The 22,943-nt window shown below is 41.2% G+C and overlaps 4 protein-coding genes and 1 long non-coding RNA gene across 7 annotated transcripts; 1 reads left to right on the top strand and 4 right to left on the bottom strand.

Annotated features, from left to right (window-relative positions):
• Positions 1-506: 506 nt before the first annotated feature.
• Positions 507-3,070, bottom strand: LOC108953172 (uncharacterized). The gene is made up of 5 exons (XR_010497760.1): positions 2,784-3,070; positions 2,554-2,656; positions 2,346-2,470; positions 2,077-2,153; positions 507-799 (listed from the first exon to the last, which is right to left on the bottom strand). It is a non-coding gene; the product is annotated as an uncharacterized LOC108953172 (long non-coding RNA).
• Positions 3,071-4,638: 1,568 nt separating this feature from the next.
• Positions 4,639-8,946, bottom strand: LOC103987580 (calnexin homolog). Its single transcript, XM_009405916.3, has 6 exons — positions 8,616-8,946; positions 8,460-8,529; positions 5,637-6,766; positions 5,463-5,534; positions 5,188-5,304; positions 4,639-5,099 (listed from the first exon to the last, which is right to left on the bottom strand). Exons 1-6 carry the CDS (start codon positions 8,694-8,696, stop codon positions 4,950-4,952), a joined length of 1,620 nt encoding a protein of 539 aa, XP_009404191.2. The 5' UTR covers positions 8,697-8,946; the 3' UTR covers positions 4,639-4,949.
• A 1,726-nt stretch (positions 8,947-10,672) lies between these two features.
• On the top strand, positions 10,673-16,277 carry LOC103987579 (probable protein S-acyltransferase 7). 3 transcript variants are annotated; one of them, XM_065153852.1, is made up of 6 exons: positions 10,673-10,971; positions 11,353-11,541; positions 12,630-12,680; positions 13,579-13,890; positions 15,091-15,324; positions 15,414-16,277. In XM_065153852.1, exons 2-6 carry the CDS (start codon positions 11,437-11,439, stop codon positions 15,852-15,854), a joined length of 1,143 nt encoding a protein of 380 aa, XP_065009924.1. In that variant the 5' UTR covers positions 10,673-10,971; positions 11,353-11,436; the 3' UTR covers positions 15,855-16,277. The 3 variants fall into 3 exon arrangements, with proteins under 3 accessions (XP_065009924.1, XP_009404190.2, XP_009404189.2); XM_009405915.3 differs by having other exon boundaries at positions 10,674-10,971; positions 11,364-11,541; positions 12,630-12,809; XM_009405914.3 differs by having other exon boundaries at positions 10,675-10,971; positions 12,630-12,809.
• Positions 16,278-16,857: 580 nt separating this feature from the next.
• LOC135640812 (uncharacterized) lies at positions 16,858-17,844 on the bottom strand. Its single transcript, XM_065155578.1, has one exon. It carries the CDS (start codon positions 17,842-17,844, stop codon positions 16,858-16,860), a length of 987 nt encoding a protein of 328 aa, XP_065011650.1.
• Positions 17,845-18,806: 962 nt separating this feature from the next.
• LOC103988358 (ethylene-responsive transcription factor LEP) lies at positions 18,807-19,824 on the bottom strand. Its single transcript, XM_009406898.3, has one exon. It carries the CDS (start codon positions 19,775-19,777, stop codon positions 18,956-18,958), a length of 822 nt encoding a protein of 273 aa, XP_009405173.2. The 5' UTR covers positions 19,778-19,824; the 3' UTR covers positions 18,807-18,955.
• Positions 19,825-22,943: the final 3,119 nt, after the last annotated feature.

Here is a 22,943-nt window from a genome sequence, read left to right as displayed (position 1 = left end):
GTTGCCATCGATGATAGAAACAGGTAGGTATCCTCCATTTTCAAACTTTGACTAAACAACCTTATTTCATTTCAAACCCGACTCAATTATTTATTTGTATTCATACCCATCCTAAATTCAATTGGAAAATACTTTAATACAGCTTAAACAAGGTTGTCGGTTTTGTAACTACTTCCACACTTTTGATGGGCACTATTTAGGACCTCCGACGCAGAGAACACAAGCGCTCTACAGCGACCTGCAAATAAACGAGAGGATTTAGCACACATATTTACACAAACATATTTCATCGGGTCAACATGGTTCATCCTCAAAAATCCAACTCATCTTTATATTATCTGATTTGACAGTGATTTGACATTGGTCAACTTTTTAGGGACCGAAATTTTAATCAACAATATTTGATAATTTGGGATGAGTTCAGATAGGTTCTCTCTGTGGATGGGTATGACAATAAAATTTAAGACAAACTAACGAGAAAAGTTCAACCAAAAACTCGACAGTAATATCCTCATCAATTATCTAACATTTATTACCATGGTATGTGCCACATTTTTTTAACTACTAATCATTATATTATACTTTTCCTGTTCTTTTTCATTAAGATAAGAACACCTAGTACGGTGAAAGTTGAATGAAAGATATTAAGAATATATATTGACCACATTGTCTCCCACTACCAGGATCCAGTCAATGGCTACCTATCAAATGGGACAAGAAAGTTAGGAATCACCGAGGAAACTGCCAACTTCACAAACTGTGCATCCCAATCAGCCTTCACATCGCAGATAAACACGCCCTATAAAACCAGTAGGAGTCAAGTCTAGATGCAACATGAAACAGACACCAAAGTAGATAATGCAATTACAAATAAATTATACAGAGAAAAAAAAAACAGAGCACAAATATTAGGTTATAATCTGACGTTAAGGCTACTGTTATTACTAGGCCGGTCAGATCTCTGCACATAGTTTTATTCTAATGTATCATGTAAAGAAAAGCACCTATGAATTAATTAGTTGACATGAGAAAGATTCACCAACCCCTTCAAGCACATATGTGGCTTTCAAGGTTTCGTGGTTAGCCAGCAAACCTAAATGGAACATGATTGTTCTGAACCAACAGGCCATGGTGTTGTACATGGGTCTTATAGGCACTATTCTTAATGAAATTAATGACCATTATGAGATAAAAGCTTTGTTGTTGTAGTAGGCTTTTGTAAAGCAATAGAGCAGAATAGGATTAATGCATCTATAACTTTAAAAAGAAAAAGCAGTGTGATAGTTTTGGAACCACCAGCAACTATGAAAATGATTCCTCTAACAATACTAGAATTGAGTCAGATCTCCCATTTAGCACCATGTTTTTGTGGCAGACAGATCATCAATGGCAACCAATCAAAATCCTTGAAGGATATACTTAAATCTGCAAACACAAGAATTGTTGTTGATGGAATAGCATTTACACAACTCTAAAAATGGTAAAACACACACATGTCCAATTTCAGTTGCATATCATAAAAAATTCAAAGTTTCCCCACTAACCTTTAACTGCCTGATAGTGTTCCAGTAGTTGGTTTGAGCTCAAATCAGTCGACACATATGGCTTTTTGATATACCTGTTCAAGAAATTCTTTGATATGGATCGGCATATTTGCCTATGAATTGTGTTGCTTTGGTTCAACCCCCAGTAGTGTTTTTGTAGTTAGTTTGGGCTCAAAATCAGTCGGCACATATGGCATTTTGATATGCCTGTTCAAGAAATACTTTGATATGGATTGGCATATTTGCCTGTGAAATTTGTCGCTTTCGGGCTTCCAACAACTCCAGAATTTTTTATATTTTATCATCTGAAGGTATAATCTGAGCCCATAGATTTGGGTTTACATGAAAGTCACTCATCTCAATTCTTGCCTAGGTAGCATAAGGTGTTATTATTTGACATATATGGAAGAACGCTAACTAGATATTAAAATAACTAATCGTGTAGATGCATCTAGTTGTCCGAAATGCTCTTCTGATGAATAGCTGCAACTTAAAATAGAATATTCTAGCTAGCAATAAAAGATGAATATACCTAAATTGGCAAGCTCAGTTCTACCAGCCAGATTAGTTGAGCATGAAGCCTTAGAAATTGTAGTCTCGTAGTTCAATCTGCAAAGAAAAAAGACATCTAAAGGCAAATCGAAGCATACAACACACATCAAGGCAAAGAGTGTTGAAATTCTTTTCTTTAAAACGCATATTTTATTACTTTATTATGAAATCCTACAAATCATGCAATTATAAGTTTATTAAGAAATCCTACAAATCATGCAAAATTGAGTCAAAAAGACAACTTCTTACCTCTGTCAAAGAAGATGATACAGAGTGCTCTACTCCCATGTATCACAACCACAGTTGCCTACTATCAGAAATAAGCATGGTTTCCTTAGATGCAGCAAGCCTCTGCAGCTTCCATAAACTTATGACTGTCACATGCAAGGGTTGTGAAATGATAATTAATCATAAGAAAATCACTCCTACAAACTGAAGTCAGTACCAATAGACATACTCAAGTAGGTTCACATTTTTGCTCCAATTTTTCCTACGGATTCATGGCTTTCCATCCACAGCTTAGTAGTTTTCTATTGTTGCAGACTATAGTAACCATGGGTCTAAGAAGCCAATCAAGACAAGTATCAAAAAATAAAAGAAAAACTGATATACAGAACATCTATAACTAAATAGTATCGGTAGAGCCATCACCACGTGCTAAAAAAAAGTTTATTCATCAACACTTACAACATTGTTGATCAGATCAGATGCCCCTAACTCACATTGCCCATATTTGGTCTGTTGTGTTGATTCACTGATCTACAACTAAAAAACATCGAGTGATGCTCAGCAAATTGGAAACCGATCAAGGTGAATGAATAATAATAGAAGAGATTGAAGCACAGGTAAATTTCATGTCAAAACAGAACATATATATGTATGTATATATATATGTATATATGTATATATATATGTATGTATGTATATATGTATGTATGTATATATGTATCTATATATATATATGTATATATATATATATATGTATATATGTATATATACATATATATACATATATACATATATATATATATATATATATATATATATATAATTAACATCTCTAACAAGCCTTTTTTTACTGTGCTGCTTAAAGTTTCTTGAATCCCGACAACAAACTTTGCCATCATATTGCATGTATTGACAACAATCTCTCTATCTCTCGATACAATCTGTTGTGTAACAAAACCAACATAGACAAGATTGACGTTCTGAAAAAGAAATATTGCATCTGTTGTCTAACTAACAGATACAAAAAACTTCTTTCAACAGTTATTTCCCATCCCGTACTACTTACCAACAGACCGTGCCAAAAGGCTGATGAATGCTTAAGAACAAAGCCATCGAGCTACGAGCATTCCATGGACTCAAGGCAGACTTCTTCCGGCCCACCAAAAACTAAAAAACTGACCGACGAAGTGACTAATGGGGAACGTGTAGTGGACCAAGGAGACTACTGACCTGAGGTTCTTGGAATGGAGACCCTTGAGACATCTCACGACCAACGGCAACCTTCTCCAAGAGAACAATAACTCGAGAATGAAAACCTTGCGGACGCGACAGAGTGGAGTACGGCCAGAGTTCGGTGAAGGGTTTCCAACAGAACAAGAACCCAAGAACGCAAACCTTGTGGAACTTGATGATCGACGATCCCCTCAATCGCTGCTTAGTTCTCCGCTACAAGAAGGGACGATCAAAAGGACGGGGAAGGGTTTTCAAGAGAACAAGAACGGAAACCCTTGCGGAGCTTGATGCTCGAGGATCTAGTCCACCGCTGCTTTATCTTCCGCTACAAGAAGGGCCGAGCGAACTGGCGGACGCGACAGAGTGGAGGGCTGTGAAGGGTTTTCAAGAAAACAAGAATCAAGAACGCAAACCTTGTGGCAGTTGATGCTCGAGGATCTTCTCGATCGCTTGATTCGTTCTCCGCCACTTGATACGAGGGCGAGCACAAAGGCGACAGACGAAACAGAGAGGCGGAGATCGGCGACGGGTCTCCGAGAGACCAATAACTCGAGAAGCCGATCCCTCCTTGTTCGTTTTGGCCGCGGGAATCTCGACCCTTGCATTTGAGTTCGTCATATCGATTCGTAGGCGGTAAACCGAACAGTTCCTAATAAAATCCGGATCCAATCATATCACAGTCGATCCAGTTGCTGTTCTAGAATGGTTAAGGATTCGGATCCGACCAATTCGCAACACTGCGCCTCGTGGTTGTAATCAAACGGTGGACAAATGACTGCCTCGTGGTCCCCCCTCATCTTCAAAAAGGTTCTCAACCGTCGACTTAAGAACATTTTCCATTTTTACAAGTTATGCAAATAACATACAAAGATTACATATCTAAAATATAGTTAACGTTCAATTGTTAGGTATGAAGGAAAAAATATGGTGAAAATGAGAGCAACAATTTCCAATAATGTGGCTTCCACGAATGAAGGCTTATTACATATAGCCTTATGTCATTAGCTAAGCAGCAGATGTAAAGTTCCACAGACACAAAGGGATAAATAAAAACAGAAAAAAAAAAAGGAACACATGAACACAACACAACCACGAGTTCCATAATTTATAACCGTAGAAAGGAACAGTATTAAGTGAAATATAAATGGTTGGAATAGCTGTTTAATCAAGCAAAACCAAGCTAATTTTCCATAGATCTAACATGAGTCGCAAAGATCTATTTGTTTTCCCAACTACGATCCAAAATGCAAGTACAATCCAAACATTAGGAGGCAAAAATCCCGTTCGTCTGAGTTGCTAAGAGCCAGTAATAAAACTTCCATACATGCTCAAATGGAAAGCTTAAAAGCTCATATTGAAAATGAATAACTAGAATTTGAACACCTATCTGCCTTATGTCTCCCTCCTAGACCGCCTGGCGCGTGGGGCTGAAGCATCATCTTTATCGTTCTCTTCTTTCTCGTCATCGTCGTTGCTTCCTGGAGCTTCAGACTCGGCAGCTCCAGAATTCCTGGTCTCGGTGGCGGTCGGTGCAACTGGAGCCTGTACAATGGTGGTCTTAAAAGGTTAAGCTCAATGTTAACCTGCATACAGTGAATAAATGATGAGACCAGAGCATAAGATAACTCACCTGAGGCTTCTTTCTGCCAAAAAGAACCCTGAAGATAACAGTAGCAACCACTACCGCTACGGACACCAGGATTCCAATAGTGACGTTTGGTTGTTTCTCTGCTTTTTCAATGACATCCTGCATGGAAAGATGGGTTAGATATGGTGTCACAAAAACGAGCATCTATCAGCAAAGTTCTACTCATAACATGCAGAAGGTTGCCAACTAGATGTAATAGCAAAAGAAACTCATAAGAATGTTTGGGATGTGAACAAGAGAGAAGATTTGAAACTCACGATGAGTTTGATCTTGTATGGTTCCAAGAAGGGGACGTCTGCTATCTTGTATAGAACATCAAAAACTTTCTTCTGCGATAAAAAATATGAAAGTCATGAATGTAAATGCCAAGCCCAAAGGGAACAAACTCAAGTTGATTAATATTACAAATAAAACTGGTAGAACAACATTACCTGAAAACCTGACAGACCATCTGAAGATTCAGCAGCAGCATCTTCAGCCTTCTGCTTTTCTTTCTCAACTTCATATTTAGGCTTCCATGTCTCCGACCTATATGACTCCGCAACCTTCTCATCACCGGTTATCAAGATATTGTCAAAAAGAATGCCATCCTGCATTGTCCAAATCTCAATACCGATAGCAGCAATTGGCTCGAAATCTGGTTTGTCAAGCTCAAAGTAATCGGGGTTGTCTATCTCTTGTGGCTTCCAGATACCCTTGTAGTTCGGGTTATCAATTAAGGGAGCATGCCATTTTCCCTTGTATTCTGGATTCCTCTTCATTGGCCTCTTCCACTCTCCACAGCCGGGTGCTGATTCACACTTTGGGTTGTCGATTTTTGGTGCCTCCCATTCCCCATCCTCGTCTTCATCCCAATCTTCTGGTTTTGTGGCTTCAGGATCATCAACCTCCTCAGGTTCATCATCCAACCATCCTTCCGGCTTGACAGCTTCCTCGTCTTCAATCTCCATTGGTGCATCTTCATCCCAGTCATCCGGCTTTACAGCATCAGGATCTGGAATTTTGGCCCTCTCATCCCAGTCCTCAGGCTTTTTATCATCAGGATCAGGTATGGTCTTGGGTGGAATAAGCGCTGGCTCTAAGTCATCAGCAGAGAAGAAATTTGTTTTCTTCTTTTCTTCTCCATCAACTAAAATTCTCAGCTCATTATCAGGTTTCAGAATAGCAGTATAGACATGAGAGAGTTTGTCAGATGGGACAGATGGAGGGTACTTCAAATGATGCTCCACAAACTTCCCAGTTTTGGGATTCTTATGCTGAAGGATGAAATGCACCTTATTCGTTGACCCACACTTATCTGGTCCAAACATTATAGTATATGGAGATTCATTGTCGAATCCCTTGGGAGACCATCCGGCTCCCTGAGGACGAAGATACTTCAGATATGCGCCTCCACATTCAAGTCCATTTTGTAGTCGAACCTCAAACTGTAGAACAACAGTTCCATCCTTGAGGATGACAGGTTCATCGAGTTCCTTAACTATTGCATACTTCCTAGCCTTCTCACTCACAAGAAGCCCATAGTCTTCATGACCATCACTCTTGGAGTGTTCCCATAAACCTAATGACAGATACATAGCCCATACAGAAAATTCAGATCCACAAATAATCATTATAGAGATCAAAATCTTGATCAATATGTGAGAAGAATTTCTTGCAAAAAAATGTAGTAAATATAGTGCTCAAAACAAACACCATTGTTCACTCAATATAAGGCAGTTAAAATATGTTTACCTCACTAGTTTTCCATTTTGATTGTGTTCGTTCTATACATTCTATCTCCAATTGTATATCACTATAAACCATTTTTAATATCCATCAGAAGTTAACAGCTATCCTCAACTAATCAATGTAAAAAATTTGGCATCTCATTCCTTGATTATCCTCTACACAAGGAGGGTTGTGTCGCAGATGAAGATGACAACCAAGCAAACCAGCCTTTCAAGTGGAAGGGAGGCAATTATCAAACAAGGCCATATCACAAATTATTTTAACAACATATCAAGTAATTAATGCATTTGGAGTGAAAAAGGATTAATCAAGTAGCAATCAGAAAAGGCATAGATAGATATGCAAACCGTCTTAAAAGCCAAAACGAAAAAAATTATGCAAAGATTCAATATCAGAAATTTCAATAACAAGATACATGCAATGGTCAGACTGATAAATCTAAAACTAAAAAAAATAAAACTAAAGAACTAAGAAATCTATTAATATTGTCCAAAATGGGGATCATCCCAAATTTCTGCTCACAAAGATGTAATACTTTACCAAGTTTATGGAATCATTCAAGGCCACAAAAATTTTGCATAAGATATCCAAGTCCTAAAGATAGCTAAAGAAGAATGAAACCAACAAATTGATTTTAGGATATGGCGGTGAGACTTTCCCATCGAGATGAATGCTTCGACAACTATTGGTCAAATATGCCACTGTGATAGAGGATAACAGAATCATATCAATGCATCTTCCATCTAGGTTAGGCCAACATAGAACTATGGAACCCCAAAATGGAGGCATTGGCAACCAAAGACATGTAACCACACCAATAGTGCAAATAAGTGTTTGCATGTTGGTTTGGTGATGTAATGCCAAAAGCTTCACTGGCAAACAAATTGAGATTTACTCAACCAACTAAAAACAGTAAAATCAGTACATTCTACTTATTGTGGCTCAAGAAACCCTCACAAAACAACTTACTAAAAGTAAATTCTCTATGGCAAATAGTAGACCTCGTCCTTGTATAACTAACCGTCGGAGTCTTTAAGCATGAACTGAATCCCAATTACGGCCAATTACAACCCCAATCGATAAATCAGTAGATATAAGAGTAGAGTTTACTTATAATTTAGCATGCGTATGGCATGTTGCTAATGAATTAATTATTACGTTTGTATCAACCCACACCTAAAACAAGACTGGGAGCTTTCGTCGCCATGTTTAATCCTTTGTTGCCTACGCAAAATAGTTTTTTTTTATCCTAAAACACGGTGAAAATTTAGCAACGACATACAGCATACAAGTAATATAGATATTAAGAAAAGGAGACTCCTCGAGTCCTATGTCTCTTAGGCTCCACTACTTTAGCTATCTTAATTTAAAGCCTCGAGCACAAGATCTGAGAAGAATAACCACTGATAAGATCACAAGATGGAGATTAGTTATCAGGAAAAACCAAAGATGCAATCTTTACACCACGAGCACAAGTATGCTACACGAAGAGATCACTAACAGATCCGAAGGTGATGTTATACCTTTGTAATCCTCCTTCTCGGCCACGATCCATCGCCCCTCGAACGGCTCATCGAATGATTCGTAGAACAACTGGATCAAAACCCACGAATCTTCAATTTTTTAGCTAAACAGGTAGCAAAAAAACACAAGAATAATCAACCCGGTGCGCGAAATACCGGATCCGACGCCCAAATCTGGAGAAGAGAGGACGCGATGAGCAGCAGGAGGAGCGGCGCGGCCATCTTCCCCCCACCCATCGTGAAGAGAAACAGCAGATCCTACAGGAACCCTAACGCGAGATCAAGATCCAAACGATGCCCCGCGGTGAAGATGGGCAAAGGAGAGAGCGTAAAGTGCTGTGGCGATCTTAAGGAGAATCCGATGGAGCAGATGCGTCCACGGGAACCGATCTGCCTCCTGCAATCGATTCTCTCCACGGGCGATGAGAGAGGCGGGGCCGTAAATAAAACTCACTGGTGACTCGTTTCCGCCAATCACATGAGAGACCACGTTGCTGAAACCAATAGGAAGACGCCACGTCATCCTCCATAATATGGATCGAGACAGGGTCCACCAGATAAGAAAATTAACTGAAATTAGAAGTGAATAATTTGAATGATCTAAATTAATATATGGTGAAATTTTACATTTTGAGGAGTCGAAGTTGATATTAGTATTTTTCTGAAACAGTGATAGCTTGCCCAAATATTCGTCAGTCAAATCTCGAGCTGTCTGCGGTCAATAGACAAAGGTGTCGAGGTTGGAAGTGCTCTGTTCCGGGCTGTAACATATGAGCAAACTCCAACATCACTGCTCTGTTCCTGATGAGTTCTGCCACAACGAGGCACAGAGAAAAGTCTGAGAATGTGGATCGAGCGTAGTCTGTAATCTCGCTTTGGGAAACAAAGCGATGCATGTCCTCTGCCATCACCTGATGATGGCATCATGTGGTTGCACTGCTTCTGACGTGCAGCAGAAGCATAGAGCCGATCACCGAACCGGTAAAAGACACAGAGAGAGAGAGTGAAGGACGGTGGGTTGTCTTCTGCAAGAAAAGCTGGGCGCGGCAACAGAGGAGGCGAGATATGAATCCATCCTTTCCATGGAAAAAGCAGAGGTGCACCGGTGAGCTTTTAAAAGGAAAAGATTTCAGGGCGGTCGGCCTCTTTGAGCAGAAGCAAATGTTGAAAGCGACGATGACAGCCCCATGTGGTGCAACATTCATGCTATAAGGACAGTTCATCTTAACTCATATATCTTACGTTAGACACTGAAGTTACTCTCTCGAAATTATTATTTTTTCTGAATATAAATTACGAAGGTATAATTCTAAGCTTAATATTTACGAGCATTCGTACTTTCAAAAATATATCAGATAAGATTTTGAATCCTTAATTTTTAGTATCTCGTATATCACCGTCAATATATTATTATATTATATCATTATTATCGTGAGTAATTTATTTAAAAAATCTTATTTTACGACGGTTAGAAGTATTTTATTTTTTTAAAATTTACATAGGGTACCCTAAGATGTATTTTTATAAGATATTAGTGTATATCTATCAAAATTTGAGTTAACCACCTTAAAAATAAATAGGATTATTATTTATATTATATTTGTGTTCTATACCAAAATATTGAGATGAATTCAATAATTACACTCATAAACGAACTATGTCGATATTATAATTAATCTAAAAATATGTCAAATTCAACTTAGAAATCACTGATATTACATAAAATAGAAAAATTAATAGAATTACTATATATTTTTATTATATTTGCCCATTATATTAACATTTTAAACTTTACGGTGTAATACTCATAAATTAATTTTATTCAACTCCTTTGGGAGTCTCACCTTCAAAATATATATGTATATATATATATATGTACGTGTATATATATATATATATATATAATCCCATTGGTCACATGCAATCAGTTTGGTCTGCTTGACTGCCCCACCGGCCGGCCTCCGAGCCGTTCTCGGATCTCTGCGGCCACCCTGTCCAACCCACTAAAGTAATCCCATTCCTACCTGTCTTCCCATCGACCACATTAGGCTTATTTTGATATGGTTCGATCAAACCATCGACCGTATCGTATTGATTTGTAACCTAATTCACATCGGGCCCAAATAAATCGGAGAAGGAAGAAATGGGACATGAATGTCATTTGGAAAAAGGAATGGAAGCTTCGAAGTAATTTGACGTTCGGTTTGCCTATTTGGCGCGGGCTTGCCTTTTCTCTGTGGTGCTTGTAGAGATTAATTAGCAGGCCCCCCGCATCTCGTCCCCCTTACCGTCTACTGCATCTCGTCGGGGTTCATCTCACCGGCGAGAACACTGGAATCGTCACTCCGCCCGGCCGGAATCGCAGATCCGTAGCTCCCTCGCTTGCCTCTCCTTCCTGCTGCAACTCTTGTCTGCTCACCGGTGATGGTCTGATCCGCTGCCGGGAGCTCCTCCGAGGAGAGGTCGTCTAGGGCTTGGCCCTGTTAGCCTCATTCCTTTCCTTTTGTTTGAGGTGATGATGACACCCTCTTCGTTCTTCCTTCCTTTCTTTCATCTTGCCTCCTCGAATCGGGATCTTTTGGCGGTTTTGTTGGACTTTTTACATCTGCCCTTTTGATGTTTTGTTGTAATTTCATTGTTTTTTCTTGCATATGTCTTTTCTCTCTTTGATTTGATTTAGAGTCATTTTCTCACGTTTTGTTGCTTCTTTTTGGGGGATTTTTAAGGATCGCTGATTTATTTGTGTCGACGATGTGAATGGTTTGCGTGATCGCTTGAACCTTGTAATTTCCGATTAAAAGGGAACACTTTTGACGATTTGTTGGTGATAAGTTAGAAGACACTGACTTTGGCTCTTTAAGCTGCTTGCTTATCTGTGACGACGGGAGATCAGATATTGTGCAGATTGCAAATGCTGGGATTGTGTAGGAGTGAGGACTATCTTTGTGCATGAGGATCTGATAAGAAGCACGGCAAGATGTACGGGAAGACTCTTCCACATCATATCTCTGATTCCAACAGGAGGATTATCGAGACGAGTGGTCCGTCAAGGCGGGTCTATCAAGTGTGGGAAGGAAGCAACGTAAGGAATCACCAAGCTCGCATCTGCTTATGATTCTGTGGAGTAATGAAACTCCTTTTGTTTTGATTTGATTGAGGAAAAAAAAGTGAAGCCATTTGGAAGCAAAAGGAGTTATGTCACCACTTAGGCATAAAAGTATACGATCGAGAATTTGGAGTAAAATCATATCTTACTTGCATATTTTTTAGGAGCTTTAGGATTAATAACAACACACCCATTCTTTTATGTGCACTATTTGCCACCACTTATAGCATCCTGTTTATTCACTTCTGGTGCCTGTAATACAATCTTATATTTCATACGTGGTTGTAACTTTTATACCTTGTAGGGAATCGAGAACATAAAAGTTTATTGGATTGACCTATCTATCATATAGCATGAACCTTTCATTGCCTTTGGTAAAAAAGTAGCATAAATCTGACTTGTATATTTAGCAGGTTCTTGGCTGATAGTCTTGCACCATGGTGGATGGGTATGACATAAAAACTTAGGTTACTTACACAATAGAATACAAAATACCCTGTTCTGACCATGTTGCACTCGTTGCTACACAATGAATTTGAATTAGGCACTTATAGAGTTATAAGCTGAAAAAGTCGTACTTCTTGCCAGGTTACAAGAATAAAGATAATTAGCTCTTGATGTTATTGCTTACACGCAAAATTTCTTTCGTTAAATTTGTAGCACAATAATCAGATTATTTGCCACGTTATTATCATTTCTTTGAGATTTCAAAGGCCTAATAAATTTTATTTATCATTTTGTCACAACAGATGCTCTCTTGAGTTACCTGATGCAAGCCTTTTTTGTCTTTGTTGACCATAGATTGCTTTCTGTATACTATGCACTGGCTTATGAGGTTTCTTCTGAGTTGCATCTAACTTGCAAAACATGGTTCTCTCTAAATCATGTCAATATTCATGAACTAATTATCTGTTGATCATGCTAAGTGGTAGCCATGTACTGCACCTTGTATGCGTTTAGGTGTTCTATTGTTGTACTTCTATTCTTTTCATCAGTTAACCTGCTAAGTGCTAACTGCTTAAGTCGGAAGAGAAATTAACCATCTCCTTTTTTCATATTTACAGAAATTCTTTCTGGGAGGGCGGCTTATATTTGGTCCAGATGCGAGATCTCTGGTGCTTACAATAAGTCTTATCATAGTTCCAGTTATCCTCTTTGCTATATTTGTCTCACAGAAGCTGGTTAATGAGTTCCATCATTATGGAACTCTCATTATAGCTATCACTCTTATCTTTGCTGCATATGTGAGTGTCTTTATCTAATCACATTCAAATTTCATAGTGTTCTAGCTTTAGAAAAGTTTTTTTTGGGTTAGCTCTTTGCAATCATGTTCTTAAGAAAGACCGATACCCTCGGGTAATTATGTTGGCAACTAAACCTTAATATAGCAAATATACGGACACAATGCAAAAGATATAGAACGCAATGCAAGAAGGCCTATGGATGATCAAGAAGAGATCAGCAAATATATTTTTCCTCATCTAAAGCTTTTATGATATGCTAATAATACCTTTCCCAAGAACAAATTTGTAGAAGAGAGTCTTGCCATAGAATTGCACAGGTGTACCTTTAGAATTTAACCCTGCCTGTCGAGGAACAGTGCCTAAACACTATTCTTGTGACTAAACAAATGATTCGAGTGCCTATTTTGTATTTGTTGTTTTGGTATATATCGTAATGTAAAATGTTTGCTTGTGTTTTGTTAGCGAATTTCTTCACTTTCTAGAAACAAGTTATTTGCTATCTTGTACCTCATGCCACATTCATTACTAAGCTTAGGTAATTACTGTAAGTTCATCAAATTAACTACAGTTATTACAGAAGTATTCCTCTAATTCCTGAATTAAACCATTGAAAGTTGAACTGCATGGCGTAAGTCAAATCTAGTATATATCATGAAACTAATAGCGTTGATGATGTGAAAGCATGTGCCAGTTTTTATGTTTCACGGACCTTTGTTATAATCATTACTAACCATGATTTCTTAGCATAATTGATTTTTGGTATATGCAGGATATTATTCTTCTCTTTCTTACTTCTAGCAGAGATCCAGGAATTGTTCCTCGTAATGCACATCCTCCTGAACCAACGGACAATGGTAATATCTCACCCAGTTTATGTGCGGACTGGCAAGGGAGTCATGGTGGCTCCTCAAGTTTGCCACCTACCAAAGATGCCTTTGTAAATGGCATTATCATAAAGGTCAAATATTGCAACACTTGCATGCTTTATCGCCCCCCTCGTTGCTCCCACTGCTCAATCTGCAACAACTGTGTGGAGCGCTTTGATCATCATTGTCCCTGGGTCGGGCAGTGTATCGGAAGAGTATGAATTTTCTTTTCTTTCTCCATACCTCATCCTCGTTAATTGCTTCCTTTTTACTATAAAATTATCCATGGATCATGAGCAAGTTCTTTTAACTAGAAACTCTGACCCGGAGTATAAAGAGCATAAAATTTTTGACAAAGGCTAAGTTAAGCTTGGATCCAAACAAGAGGTATTTGCCCTGCCTACTGCTCATCAGGGGATCTATGTTAACGACTGGAGAATCAAGTGTTGGATGAGATATTTCCCTTCTTCCAGCAGCCATACATGTCACATCCTAATTCCCCATTTTGCTATCAGAAAAATGTTATCTTTTGTCTTCTCACAGACTCCCATCTGCAAAACCCAACGATACATTCTTTTTCCACCCTTCTGTGCCTACAAGATCACTCATAGATCCAATGGAAAAGGAGGACTAACATAGTACAAAATTTATAATCCTTTGCTCCTCTTTCGTACAATACTGGTGGGAGAACCCATAGAAAGGTAGCCGTCCTCCTTGGTTGCAATGTTGTTGAGATTCCGACTTTGATGATTTCTTCCAGTGTTTAGATGATAGGATCTAGGAAGGTGGTCTATGCTTCTAGTGCGGTGAACAGTAGCATTCAGCTGGTAAGAGACAATGGGAGGCAGCATGAGGTGAGCCCCCTCTTGCCTGTGGGGCTTGATCTTGACCATTTATCATATATTTTAGATTTGAGCCATTCTCCAAACTATAAACTTTGTAGGCTTGCTTCTTAATGTGGATTTCTGGTTGGAGCCTGATACCTAGACCCCAACATCATCTTGCCAGCCAAAGCTCAATCCTTGCCAATGCTTGGCCCAGATTTGAAGTAACTTAAAACTTTGTTGTTCCAAACTTAATTTTTTTAAATTATGTCATTATGTCATAATGGAGCTAGTTGTTTCTGTATTCTTCTGGAAAATAGTAGGTTTATTCTTCTATTTTACAGAGAAGTTGATGATTTGAGTTGAAATTACACAAAATTTGGGTTATTCCGACTGTGGAGACCCCTGCTGAATCATCTTGCATATTTCGTGCACCACTCTGTTACCTTTGCTTATCACCACCATCGATGCTATCATGCTTTTCTATTACCTCTTGATCTAGTCAATCAAAGATGAAAATTAATTGATGCATTATAGACACCACTAATTCCATCTTTCATGACTTATTTTGATTCATTTGCATTCAAGCAGAGGAACTATCATTTATTCTTTATGTTCGTGTTTTCAACAACCATTCTATGCCTGTATGTCTTTGCCTTCTGCTGGGTCAACCTGAAAAAGATTATGGAAGCATATGAATGCAATCTCTGGGCAGCTGTTCTGAAGTCACCTGTTTCTGGCATTCTCGTCATTTATACATTCATAGCCACTTGGTTTGTTGGGGGCTTGACAGCCTTCCACTTATACTTAATTTGCACCAATCAGGTTAGCTTTTTGTTGCTTAAGACATGGATTGCTGGTCAATTTTGTATGTTTCGCTGTGCAAACATAACTGCTTTATCTCCTCTTTGTAGACCACATATGAGAATTTTCGATATCGCTATGATGGCAAAATGAATCCTTATAACCATGGGTGCATCCATAATGTTAAGGAGGTCCTCTTCTCATCAGTTCCCAAGTCCATGAATAATTTCAGAGCAAAGGTGAAAGAGGATTCAGCTGGATTCACCTCATCGCGTTCTTTGGGGCGTGTTGTGAGTCCAGATATGCCGAAGACAAGCTTTGACCTAGAGAGTGGTGGGAAAAGGCATACCGTGGCTGCAGAGGAGCTTGAAGACATTCAGAGCCAGTTCGAGATCGGAGCGTCAGAAAGATGCGATACCCAACCACCACACTCAAGCTGGCCTGGTGATAAAGGCAATTGGGAAATAACACACGACATCGAGGCACTGGCTGCTGAATTTGGAATGGAGCATGGATATGGGGACACAGGAAATACACGGGGGATTCCTTGAAATGATGTTGAGATGCAGATTGATAGTTGCTAATCCAGCTAACTGGGATCCATTCTAGGAGTGGTCAGACGTGAAACAAAAAGCCTTTTGTCTGATTCATGCTGCGAATGGTTAACGAAGGACGAGTTTGTATCCAGTAACATGATGCAGCATCAACTGTATACACGTAGTTGATATGGAGTTGGAGGTGTTTGTAAATGTCTGCATGTGCTGTTGTTTTCTTGGGAATTCAATCTTTTCATCTGTCCTTTTTCTTCTTTATTGTATTGGGACCAAGATACTTCTTAGCCTGTTCAAGGTCAAGGCCAAGGCCAAGGCCAAGTAGAACTTGATGTTAGTTGTGGGTCTGTGTGTAAACTTCAACTCATTTCTTGCAGAACAGCTACCGAGAAGTTGGGTTGAATTTGGTGAGGATTTCATTGATTGTATTGGGACCAAGATACTTCTTAGCCTGTTCAAGGTCAAGACCAAGGCCAAGTAGAACTTGATGTTAGTTGTGGGTCTGTGTGTAAACTTCCAACTCATTTCTTGCAGAACAGCTACCGCCCAAGATGGACGTTGGATTGAATTTGGTGAGGATTTCATTGATCACTGCAAGCAAACGCTTCCAGGCATGAGAGACAATCCAGTAAGTCACCGACCTTCCATGTCGTTGCTTCTGTTGCTCTGATGATTTTTTTGCACTGCAGGGTTATGAAGCGTGTTTCTGCATCAGTCCTGCTGCTTCCACTGGCATTATTCCTACGTCCTGGTAAGAAGCCAACTTAGCTACAGACTGCATGTATAACCCTAGAAAGGTGTCCAAGCTGCAGGCGATACATGTCTAATACTGACTCTTTTTGAACCAAATATTCCAGGAAGGCCGCATTCACTGTATTAAATCGGAATATCTCATTTATTATTGTAGAAAAGCGAATCACACCACTAGCAATTTCGACTACAAAGCGAAGGCTTCTCTCATGTATAACCAGATGGAAGCAGGGGCGGCTCCATGTTCGAAATCTCAGCGCAGAGATGGATGGTTCTTTTGGGTGGAGGAGTTGCTGTCTTCGGGGTGGCGCCTCCTAATGAGGTTGATGTTAATGTGCACGCCGGGGCTGCCCTGGGCGCAGCAGGCGTTGAAGAGCAATGAATTGTTGACACACTGCACATTGCTGTTCACCGGTGAGATAATTGGCTTCCGCTTGCTTGCTGTCTTCGTCCTCTTCCCTTCGGTGTCGTTCGCGTCCTCAGCCTGAGTCTCACCTTTCGCGTGATGAAGCTGCTGCTTTCCGATCTGACGGCCGTGGGAAGAGCGTAGATCCATGTAGGCGCCCACGTTGTACCCTGCAATGGTAATGGCCTTCGTCTCGTTCTTGGTCTCCTTCTTCTTGGTAGCTGACTTCCCTGCGCTGCCGTTCTCTGTCGCTGAACTCTTCTCGTCTGTCTTTGGGGAAGCAGCGCGTCCTTTCATGTTGTCGTGCATGGAGTTGCTGTGATTACTGTTGTGGCTATTCCCTGCACCATTGCCGGCGCCTCTTGTGTTGGCATTGCCTTGCTCGATAGCGAGCTTTGGCCGCATAGGTTCAGGCGCTGGATGTGGCACCGGAGTGGCAGGAGGCTGCGTCAAGTTAGTCCTGGGGGATCGAGGTGGCGTTGGGGATGAAGTCTTGATGACCATAGGAGACTGCTGCGGAGTTGGGGAGGAATGCAGGGTTTGCTGTGACGGCACTGACTGTGGTGTCGGTACCGCAGATATGGCGGCGGCACCGTTGGTGGTTTTCAATGCAGGCCGTGGTGTTTCCTGAGTCCGGGTTGGTGGCGGTGGTTGGGTTTGGGCCGGTGCAGGCTGTGTTGGAGCTTGCGTAGGCAACAGACCTGCCCTACTAAGAGCAAGCGAGGCTTGGCGGATCGGCGGCCCTCGAGGGGGCGGTGCCGGCTGTGGCTCCACTCGGGTCTGCGACGCAAGTCGGCGCAGCCAGGGACGTGCGGTCGGCGGCTGGTTCGCCATTGCCGCACTCTGTATCACTCGATGGAGTAACTCGAGAGGACCCAACACCCTATTTGTAGGGAGTGGAGTGGAGTGGCGAGCCAACGTCCAAGCTATACTGCCCAGAGGTGACGTTTGCGACACCAATTAACAAAAGGCGAGGGCAAGGAATCAGATACCGGCAAACGCCGCAAGGGAACTAAGGAGTGCGATGTTAACGGCCTCCAGTGGCAAGCAGCTCGGCATCAGATCTCCCGGTAGCTCTCACAGGAAGAACCACGTTACAAGCTCATCAGCACTCTCATGGTGCCTACTTCCTGGATTTGGACGTCGCTTGGACTTGTATGTGAATGCCTGTTGTGCTTCTCTGGACTCTGCTGGGAGAGTTTGGAATCTGATGTCGATGCTCTTCCGGAGCCCAACCTGCCGTTCTTTCTATCTCGACCTTTTTTATTTTAATCTCGTATGCTTATCGTTGAAAATTGACACAGATGCGCCGTTTGGTGTTTTTTTTGGGGGGGCGCGGTCAACTGGATGGTGCGTCGGCAAAGGACATTGATCGAACAGGTGGTGGAAATCACGGTGGGCAAGGAATCTGTTCGAAGTAAACCCGGACAAAAAGCATCTCTCGCGCGTCGTCGTGGATTGCATGTCGCAAGGGCGAGGAGAATCGAATGGGCTGCCGGAAAGCTGGTTGGAGCTGAAGCCTTCTTGATGGCCCAAAGCAGACGTCCATTAGTTGCTGCTTAAGAGCGAGGGAGAAAACATGTGAGGAGTGCTTAGAATTCTTTTGTCGGTCGAGTCCACCACACATCTGCTCTGCCACTCTCCACTCTTACGAATCTTCTCCGATTCATTACGAACAGAAACCTCTGCTCTCATACGTAGCCACGGAGTAAGTGCGAGTCACTCGAGAGAGACGACAAAAAGCATCGTTACATACAAACTAGAAATATGAGAAGCTTTTGACAAAAGGTTTAATGGAAGGAGAAGAAGAGACACTTGAAATCCCAAGCTGATCTCCGGAGGAGAGCAGAGACAAAGAAGACCCGAACCAATAAGAAAACGCCACGTCCACCGGCTGGAGGGCGGGCGGGCGGGAGGGCGCGCACCCAAACTGTAGCCTTGCTCGTCAGTAGTAGTAGGAGGAGGAAGACGATCCACCGAGCTGGAACCCGTCGGCGGCGGCGTCGTCCACCGCCGGCATCGGCCCGAACAGGGGGCTGTGCACGTAACCTTCCTCGAAGAAGATCCCGTGCGAGGCCGTGGTGCCCTGCACGCTGAACTCCTCCGCGTCGCACCACACGGACGATAGGTCCTCCTCGCCCGCCGCCGGATCAGACACCGACTCCCATGGAGACGCCACCGCTGGAACCGGCGGCGGAGATGGCGGCAGCGTCGAGGCCGCGTATTGTATCCCGTCCTGCTGCTGCTGGTGGTAGTAGTAGTCAGCCCCATCGTATGGCATTGCATTGTCCGAAATAGGGTTGTAGTCGGCCTGACATCCCAGGGCGGGAAACATGGCCGCGGGGTGTCCGGAGCCCTGCAGAGGCGGCGGCGGGGACAGGAGGAAGGAGGAGGGCGGGGGCTGGAGGTCGGGGGAGAGGAAGGGAGTGAGCGAGGAGCCCGGCGGGAGGTCGGGGTACGCGAAGTTGGTGCGCGCTCGGGCGCCGCGAAAGGTGCGTGCGGCGCGGTCGTACGCCACGGCCGCCTCCTCCGCCGTGTCGAACGTGCCCAGCCAGTGGCGCTCCTTCGTCGCCGGGTCGCGTATCTCCGCCGCGTACCGGCCCCACGGCCGGCGCCGCACGCCGAGGTACCTCATGCCACCGCCACCGGCGTCGTTGCTGCTGTTGTCTTGCTGCGGCCTGCGATTGCTTCTCTTCTCCTGAGTGGGTTCAGAGGCTGGAATGGCAGAGGAGGAGGAAGAGGAGGAGAAGAAAAAGGAGAAGCCCATCGGACGATGTGTGGATGTCGAGGTTGAGGTGGTGGAGTGTTTGCATGGTGAAGGGTTTATATACAAGCAAAGGTGATGCAGTGAGAGAGATGGAGAGACACACACAATAATATATGTGAAGCTTGGCGCATGTTTAATCTAATGATCAATCTAATAAGGGAGGGGGTGGGGGCCCACACATGATCAATCTAATGATTTGAAGTGGGCTTCAAGAAACATAAATCTAATGATTGGCAGAGGTGGAAAAGAGGCAATGTGGACTCAAAGTTAGTAAACATGGATTACATCTGACCGTCCCTTTTATGATCATCTTGAGGTTTCCTCAATTTATATGGTTTTTCTTATCCTAGACCTTCTAAATTTCATTTTATTATCATTAGTTTCTTTTCTTCTCTCTCTTTCTTGGTGTAACTCATGTTGATCATCTATTTTATGTTAAAAGAAAATATATGTTATTTTAAATGATTAATCAGTAATCAACATTCGAAGTTCAATCACTCGGATTATCGTATAGAATATTTTTTTTATAAATTTCTGACTCAATATTTAAAATCTTTCTTTCAATTTTCGCTTCGAATCTCGTATTAACTTGCGCATCAAAATAGTATTATTAGCATTGAAGATATCGTCATGACGATTAAAAATTTGTTTTGACGATATCAGATTGCCTTGATGATCATAAAATTTGTTCTTAAGGAGTCGTGGCATAGATTTATGATCAATTTGACATGGTTCACTGCTTGAAAACTAATCATTTGCGACTCAAACTTTCTCCTTGAGGATTGAAAGGATTAAAATCTTTCTTTCAATTTTCGCTTCGAATCTCGTATTAACTTGCGCATCAAAATAGTATTATTAGCATTGAAGATATCGTCATGACGATTAAAAATTTGTTTTGACGATATCAGATTGCCTTGATGATCATAAAATTTGTTCTTAAGGAGTCGTGGCATAGATTTATGATCAATTTGACATGGTTCACTGCTTGAAAACTAATCATTTGCGACTCAAACTTTCTCCTTGAGGATTGAAATGATTGTTGAGAGAGTAAGGTTTTAGAGAGTCACAAGGCACATGCTGATAGATTAAAGAAAATGAAAACAAATCAGATGCAATCTAGAAGTGAAAAGAATATGGACTCAGGTTGGCATTAAAGAGCCAAGTGATGGTCCCTATGCATTCATATATGCCTTTTATGATCATTCTCTGATGGCATGGAGTTTGCTAATGATGAGGAGAAGCCCCTCCCCCCTCCACAACCATTGCCATCACATGAAATGATTAGATGCCACAGCTTTGAATATTTTGCAGACTGCAACTGCCTCTTCTTGGCCTGCATTCATGAAAGAGAAGTTTCTTGAGAGCTCACCAGAAGCCAACCATGAGTTCATTGTATCTTGCAGCAACTATGATGACCTTTACTCTTGTCATCTCTCTCTCTTCCATGGATTCATGTAATACACTCTCTCAGTCCAAAAACATTCTCTCCTGAATTGATGTGACCATCCACTCATGGCCTTGCCATGGAGAGACACAAAAAGATGCATTACAAAACAGAGAATGCATGATTTAATGCATTGCTAATAATCTAATGTTCAGAATCTAAATCTATGGGAGTTCAGATACAGATCATGTTCCAAATCACACACACATTTGTTTAAGTGAGGTATGAAAGGCTTATCATTGCCAATCCATGTGCTAGCAGATTGAGAAAGAACCAATGATAAGCTCCACAACCCAAAACACCTTTCCAAAGCCAAAGGTTCCTTCAATCTTTTCAATCTCAGAGGTGTGGAGAGTTTAGTTTGCTGTCCTATATTTGGTGTTGCAGGTCCCATGGAAGCCTCAGGGAGTCAAAAGATCTGTTGGTGTGCATGTGAAGGGAGGAGAACTTATTCTGCAGTGATCAGATGACTCAGCCACTACAAACTTTTCACCCTTACATATACACATACAATAGAGTTGAGTAAACACCAACCCAATGTCTGATAGCAAGAGGTTTTAGTATATCCTTCTCACAAGACCAATCCTGTTTCTAATCCTAATCCAAGGTCAAGGTGGAAAGCTATCTAGAAACTGCAAAATGCCACAAGCTGCATGGTCATACTGCACACATTTACTATTGCTGCAGAATGTTATGAGTTCTAGGAAGTTTGATCAAACATTTCCATAATTTTTTATATCTTCAGATTAGTTTATGCAAATTAATGGCAAGGATGAGCATCACAGAGTAAGCATAGATGCCTACTCTGTCATATAGCTTCTTAAGTCAGTAACCCTTTCACTAATATCTATATAAGAAACACAAGCTTAAGATTTTAGATCTAAAGAAGAGCTAACAGAGACATCTACTTTTTAATAGAGAACAGTCAAACAACTCCATTTGAATGTTCTTCTGTATATGGATTGTTAGCTTTTATATGTAGAATTGCTCTAGCAGTATTGACAGTCTCCAACAATCAGCAGTTTCAGAGAGTGAGAAATCACATGGCACATCATATTGTAATGGTCAGGTATAACAGGAAAAGGACAAGGTTGCTCTTTAATAATGCAAGAAAAGGCCAATGAAATGCTGCAAACAGTCTTCACTACTGCAGAGTCTGATATGCTATTAAGTGTACTATACTTGAACAGTCACTCTTCCACTGAGATGAAAGATGATCCTAACTTTGTGACAGAGAGTAAATTGTTTAGGTCTAGACATGTGACAGGCTTTCAAGTTGTAATATGCCTACATGTAATGCAGACAATAATTTATCTGATTTTTTAACCCTACATCTTTGCAATATAGTCTGTGTGTCACTTAGGTTTAAACCTTTATTTCACTACTCTGGCACAGCCCTTGGTTGTTTGACACTGACCAAGGTGAAGTCAATCCTTTCTTTCTAAGAAAATTGTGTGTATATCATGCTACTTGATTTCCAGTTGGCATATAGACCTTCAATGTAGGGTTTTGGATGTGTCAGAATTCTGTTAAAAAGAACAAGTTATGCATACATAACTTGATGGAAATAGCCAGAGAAATCTAGACAAGGTAATAGACAGGATGTATTTCAAAGTAGATTAAGATCCAAAGTCGAGAATTCATCTTCTCTCAAGGCTTATTATGCCCTGATGAAATGAAGCATGAAGCAAACCGGGACAGAATGGGAGTTCATATGATCTT

The sequence above is a fragment of the Musa acuminata genome, chromosome BXJ3-6, assembly GCF_036884655.1.
Source record: "Musa acuminata AAA Group cultivar baxijiao chromosome BXJ3-6, Cavendish_Baxijiao_AAA, whole genome shotgun sequence".
Lineage (NCBI taxonomy): Eukaryota > Viridiplantae > Streptophyta > Magnoliopsida > Zingiberales > Musaceae > Musa > Musa acuminata.
The sequence above is the reverse complement of the archived record's forward strand: the minus strand, read 5'-3'. Positions and strand labels throughout refer to the sequence as shown.